The 6,713-nt window shown below is 44.3% G+C and overlaps 2 protein-coding genes across 2 annotated transcripts in view; one reads left to right on the top strand and one right to left on the bottom strand.

Moving 5' to 3' along the window:
- lyl1 (LYL1 basic helix-loop-helix family member) overlaps positions 1-4,661 on the bottom strand; it is a 9,453-nt gene extending 4,792 nt beyond the window's left edge. The window contains exon 1 of the mRNA XM_037697854.1: positions 3,717-4,661. Within this exon, the coding sequence (XP_037553782.1) occupies positions 3,717-4,435 (719 nt within the window). The 5' untranslated portion in view covers positions 4,436-4,661. The remainder of the gene's footprint in view (positions 1-3,716) is intronic.
- Positions 1-6,713, top strand: part of LOC119430355 — a 25,528-nt gene that overhangs the window by 13,796 nt on the left and 5,019 nt on the right. The gene's annotated exons all lie outside the window — the stretch shown is intronic.

Raw genomic sequence — 6,713 nt, forward strand, 5'->3', positions numbered from 1 at the left:
TCATAATATTATAATATCATAATATTATGATATTATAATATTATGATATTATAAATCATAATATTATAATATTATGATATTATAATAGAGGTTAGCACCAACTTTTTCGTAGCTATAATTAATCAAATTAGTAATTTAATCTGATAGAAAATCTAACCCAGTATGTTATGCTGGATGAAACAGATATCGAGTTCAAGTCAAGTTTAATGTCATTCGCATCACATGTGGTACATGAGGTGGAACAAATTATGTAACCCAACCCTGCCGATACAAACTAAACCTAATTTTATCGAGACGTGTCCAAACCTCTCGATACTGTGGATCATGACATCTTGCACCATCAGCTCTCAGAGATTGGTTCGCTCGGTTTTCTAACTATCTTTCAGGTCAGAGGCAGTTTGTTCAACACAAAGGTACTTCATGGAGCAATTTAACATTCACTAATAGAGTGCCACAAGGCTCAGTTTTAGGACACATTCTTTTTACAATTTATATAAATAATGCATGTCGAAACATTCCTGGCGCATCCTTACATTTCTATGCAGATGATACAATTATTTATTGTCAAGCTAACACAGTTGCTACGGTTTGCCTGCATTTGACATCATCCAGTCCGATTTGTTCCGTCTCAAACTGCTAAATGATGAAAAAACCAAAGGGATGTTGCTTCCAAACAGGAAGTCTGTGCCAAATAAATAAAGGTTGAATGAATAAACTCCTCCTTGAATCACCACCTTATCGTGGTGGAGGAGTTTGTAGGAGCTCTGCAGTTGGGGCCAGTTGTAATTGCCCCTGTAGGGTCTCTTAGGGCAGATTGGTTCTAGGTGACAGGCCGGACAAAGAGCGATTCAGAAGACTTGTATGGACAAAAGAAAATAAGGAACTCGGTGCACCTTGCCCGGATGTGGGTTACCAGGGCCCCACCCTGGAGCCAGGCCTGGGGGAGGGACTCGTTGGTGAGCACTTGGTGACTGGGTCTCTGTCCATGTTGCTCAGTCGAGCTCAGCTCAAATGAGCAACATGGGTATGTCTTCCTGTGGACCCACCACCTGCAGGAGGGGCCATATGAGTCAGGTGCATGAATCCATGGGCAGTGGATGAAGGTGAGGGCCTTGGTGCTCTGATTGTGTCTTACCAAAGCTGCTCTTGGGACATGGAACGTGACCTCCCTGGGGGGGAAGGAGCCTGAGCTTGTGCGTGAGGTTGAGAGGTACTGACTAGATCTAGTTGGACTCACCTCGATGCACAGCATGGGCTCCAGAACCGATCCCATTGAGAGGGGCTGGACCTTATTCCACTCTGGAGTTGTCCATGGTGAGAGACACCGAGCTGGTGTGGGTCTACTTGTAGCCCCCCGACTTGCTGCCTGGGTGTTGGAGTTTCCTGCGGTAGATGGAGGGTGGCTTCCCTGCACCTTCAGGTGGGGGGACGGGCTCTGATCTGAACCTGAGCGGTGTTCTGTTGTTGGACTTCTGTGCTCGTCATAGTTTGTCCATCATGAACACCATGTTTGAACATCACGGTGTCCATAAGTGCACTTGGCACCAGGTGGACCTAGGTCGTAGATCGATGATTGGCTTTGTAGTCGTGTCGTCTGATTTACGAACGTTTGATTTGGACACTCGGGTGAAGAGAGGAGCTGAGCTGTCAACTGATCACCACCTGTAGAGAGTCGACCGACCGACCGACCAACCAACCGACCGACCGACCGACCGACCGACCGACCGACATATACTTTATTGTTCCCAAGGGGGAATTTGTCTTGGACATTGTGCACTGACAAAGCTTCTTCTACAATTAAATACACTGCAAACAATAAAATCACGTGAACACCACAATAAAATAAAAAACACCTATTATTCAATAAAAACACATGTTGCACATTCCCACATACATTCCATCAAGTAAACGACACAATGAGACCAGAGCATCAGCAGCATGACAAAGACTACATGTCTACGTTCTTTAACAATCTGACTGATGTAGAGACAAATTAATTTTTAAATCTGTTAAATCTAGGCTGGGACTCTAAACCGTTTTCCAGATGTTAACAGTTCGTATTGTGAGTTGAGGATGTGAGCGCCTCCGAGCACGTCTGAGGACAGACTGCAGGGAGGGTGATCAGTCCTATCTCCTTCGCTGCAGTCTGTACCATGTGACTAACTTTAGATTTAAGTTGCACAGAGAGATGACCACACCACGCTCACATCACAAACCTGACGATACTTTCCAATACGGCCTGATAGAATAAAACCATAAACTTCTGGTTAACCCCAAAGACTCTGAGTCTTCGTAAAGAGTACGTAGACTCAGACTTTTAGTCTCAGTTGGATCAGATGGCGGGCGGAGACGCTGGACAGACCGGGTAGACCCAAACATGTAGTGAGGGTTTGCTGGGAACGCCTGGCAGAAGAACCCATCAGAAAGATCTTTCACACCTCAGGGAACTTTAACCACATCCCAGCTGAGGCGGGGACACTGAGTCCGAGTGGGTCCACGACTCACTTGTTGAAGTGGCTGCAAGGTTGTCGGTGCTTCTCTCAGTGGCCATCCTACAGGCTGAGGAGGGGAAAGCAGCTCTTTGCTAGCTCTGTGAAGGTGAGGTGAACCTCAACCAGTGATGTCGTCGGGAGGTGGCAGGAATACTTCCTGGACCTTCTCAATCACAGATTAAAATCATGCAGGCCCAGGCCTCCCTTGCAGAAGAGATCTGTGATCTCAATGGGATTTGCCTGGTTAAATAAAGGTTAATAAATAATAAATTAATAAATAAAATTAATCAGGTCTCTCTTGTAGATGAGTCCTGGAGGCTCAGTGTGACTAACCTGTAGAAATAAAGGTTGAGTGAATGAATTTGCAGCAACCAAACGTCCTGTTGTGTGAATCTGGCTTGAGAACTGTAAAGTTTCTTTACATCCTGCTGGTCTCACAGAGCAGGCTCCTGTCAGTCATCATGAAGCTCCAGTGGTGGAGGTTTCATATAAAACAGAAAACTGCCCTTGTTACCAGGACAACATCCACAACAGCATCACTGCCACATGTCAGGAGTCACTGTGGGTTGTTGGTCTGACAGCTCGCTGGTCACGTCTGTTTTCACCTGATGAAACGAACACGCAGTGTCTCAACCAGATGACTTTACGCTGAACTCAAGAGTTCTTTCAGATTTCTTTAACGGGATTAAAATGCAACTTTTAGGATTATTTGACTGTGAAGAATCAAACCAGCTACTTTCTTCAGATTGTTCATGCAGACTGTCATGGCTGTCAGTGTTGCTGAGCGGTCACGATAATCCTCCTCAAGGAGTCCCAGGCTGCACTAGGAGTGCTACAGCTAGTTGCTGCTGCAGATATTTGCACTTGCAAATAAACAGAATTCTATGTAAGTTGCTTCCTAATGAACACTGATGCGATGCAAAGGAAACTTTTTGCATGAGCCACTATGACAGATCGTGGAGGGGTGTTGGCTCGGTCCACCTGGAATGAGCTGTCACCTCATCAGTCAGTCAGAACCACGCTCTGCATCTCTGCTCCGGAGCTGCGTGATGACACGTGAGGTACGAACTCTTCAAAATGTTTTCTCACAATTACGTCTAAAACTGTCTAAACTTTACGGCATCAGAACGTTTTTAATCCAAATGTTCTTATTTTAGGAGAAAAGTAATACAAAGAGCAGATTCAGTCGGAGTGCAGTGCATGTGTTAGTTGAGCCGGTCTCACCTGGTGAGGAAAGTGTGTGCAGACAGGTACTGCTGAGCCAACAGGGGCCCGAGAGGAGCTGATGGGCCTCCAGGCCCCCCAAATAATCCTGAAGGTACAGGGCCAACCGTGGATAAAGCACTTTGCTGGCTGCGCCGGGCGTCCCCGTGGGGCCCGTGCCTGAGGTTAGGGATCGGGTGCAGGGCGGTCAGAGGAGTGTTGGGGAGCGGCAGGGGGGGCTTGCTGTGACCGAGGCTGATGACTGGAATGTGTGGAGGGAGAGGAGATGATGATGATAGTGGGGCAGCTGTGATGAAGGACGGAGGTGTTAGAGAACACGGAGAAGTCTTGGCTGGTGCTGGGAGGAGCGGAGGTGGAGAGGAAAGACTTGGCGACCCATCAGTCGGAGCGGCAGACGTGATTTTTAGTTTGTCTGCCTCGTTCTCCAGCACCGTCTCCATAGCGACAGGCTCAGGTGCATCAGCTGTACCGTCTTGGTGACTGGTTACCAGGATGATGGGAGGTTGAGCTGAAGTGGAGACCTTCCCTGTGTGCCTTGATTTCACAGGATGTGAGGTTCTCCGGAGCTCCAGAGATGCTGAGTCTGAGTCCTGCAGGGGACTGTGCTGCTCCACGGACCGACAGGACGATGAGGAGGCAGACGATGAAGAAGGGGAGGCAGGGCAAGGTAGTTGGTGAGGTGAGGCAGGTGGAGCCGTGTGCTTCAGTTTCTCCATCATGATGGTGAAGTCTTCACAGTGAGCACCTGTTTCTGTCCAGGTGTGGGTGTCCTCGTCCCTGCGGAGTGTTTTTATAACGAGCTCATGTCCAGCAGTCCTCTAAACCTCTCCTTATCAAAAACCTCAGACATGTTGCTGCTCCTCACATAAAACTCAGACTTTCCCTGAAGGACCCTGAACTCCATCAGATGTTTTGGTCTGCATCAGCAAGTCTTGTGTCTTTGACTGATCCAGAGCTGCGCACGTTTAGAGGTCACACTTTTTAAAAACACACACACGGACCTCGGTCGGTCTTCACAGAAACCACATCACTGCTTCGGGCATGGAAACCTCCCGGCAGGTTTGGTCTGAGCACCTCCTGAGCACGTGACCCGTCGACGTGAACACAAGTCCTTGAGTTTGTTGTCCACTCCGGCAGCCGTCCTGTTTTACTTGGAACTTGGTCCGAGTCCGTCTGAGCCACAGTTTGAACCCAGCGCTGAGTTGTCGGTGTGACTCCCAGACTCAGAACATCTTTTAGGACTCAGAGCGCTGAAGCTCCTTGAAGACTGCACAGATACCAGAGTCTGTTGAGCAAAGGACAAAGAAACACTCAGAACATATTTGGAGGATATTTATGTAAAAACAGGAAGTAAAATCTGAACTTCCATGACCGACGTCAGTTTAGATGTGGCGGTAATGAAAGTGCTGCAGTAAACTTTGAGTGGTGCTCGTGTTCATCTCTGGAGAGACGCTACTTGTAGTTTAGAGCCAGGCAGGGCGCGGAGACGCTCTCACATTTTGCAATCACAACTGTTCCTGTTTCTTGTCCTTTATTTTGGACAGTTCTGTGTTTCTGTGACGCCTCGTCAGCGCGTTTTAAATAAAACACTCTGCAGCTCCACCAGAAACAAGACACACTTTAAAATGTTTGTATGAAAGTTATAGTTTTTACTTTATTTTAATTTGTCCTGTTTTGTTTGTTTTCATTTTTGTCCAGTAATATTTTATTTTCATATTTATTCAGAAATTTTTATTTTATTTTGAACAAGTTAACTCAAAAATTCCTGTTTTTCTAATCACTTTGTCATCCTTCAAAATTTTTTATGATTTAAATCAAATTATAAAAGTTTATTTAAATTTTTATTAAAAACAGAATTATTCTAATAATTTCCTGATCGTATTAAACGTCTCTGCAGATGTGCCACATGTGCCATTTGGTACATTCAAGAACCCTTTACCAGACCATTTCATTACAACATATTTTAGAAGCTGAATATAAAAGTAAAGAAAAAATGAAATACCAAAGATCGTCTCAGTATTCGGAGTACTTAAAGATTGAAATACCAAAGATCGTCTCAGTATTTTGAGTACTCAAAGAATGAAATACCAAAGATCGTCTCAGTATTCGGAGTACTTAAAGAATGAAATACCAAAGATCGTCTCAGTATTCAGAGTACTTAAAGAATGAAATACCAAAGATCGTCTCAGTATTCAGAGTACTTAAAGAATGAAATACCAAAGATCGTCTCAGTATTCGGAGTACTTAAAGAATGAAATACATAAGATCGTCTCAGTATTCAGAGTACTTAAAGAATGAAATATCAAAGATCGTCTCAGTATTCAGAGTACTTAAAGAGTGAAATACCAAAGATCGTCTCAGTATTCGGAGTACTTAAAGAGTGAAATACCAAAGATCGTCTCAGTATTCGGAGTACTTAAAGAATGAAATATCAAAGATCGTCTCAGTATTCGGAGTACTTAAAGAGTGAAATACCAAAGACCGTCTCAGTATTCAGAGTACTTAAAGAATGAAATATCAAAGATCGTCTCAGTATTCGGAGTACTTAAAGAGTGAAATACCAAAGACCGTCTCAGTATTCAGTGTACTTAAAGAGTGAAATATCAAAAACCGTCTCAGTATTCGGAGTACTTAAAGAATGAAATACCAAAGATCGTCTCAGTATTCGGAGTACTTAAAGAATGAAATACATAAGATTGTCTCAGTATTCAGAGTACTTAAAGAGTGAAATATCAAAGATCGTCTCAGTATTCGGAGTACTTAAAGAATGAAATATCAAAGATCGTCTCAGTATTCGGAGTACTTAAAGAGTGAAATACCAAAGACCGTCTCAGTATTCGGAGTACTTAAAGAATGAAATATCAAAGACCGTCTCAGTATTCGGAGTACTTAAAGAGTGAAATACCAAAGACCGTCTCAGTATTCAGAGTACTTAAAGAATGAAATACCAAAGACCGTCTCAGTATTCGGAGTACTTAAAGAATGAAATACCAAAGA

This window comes from Nematolebias whitei, chromosome 3, assembly GCF_014905685.2.
Source record: "Nematolebias whitei isolate Nwh7 chromosome 3, NemWhi1, whole genome shotgun sequence".
Taxonomy (NCBI): Eukaryota; Metazoa; Chordata; class Actinopteri; order Cyprinodontiformes; family Rivulidae; genus Nematolebias; species Nematolebias whitei.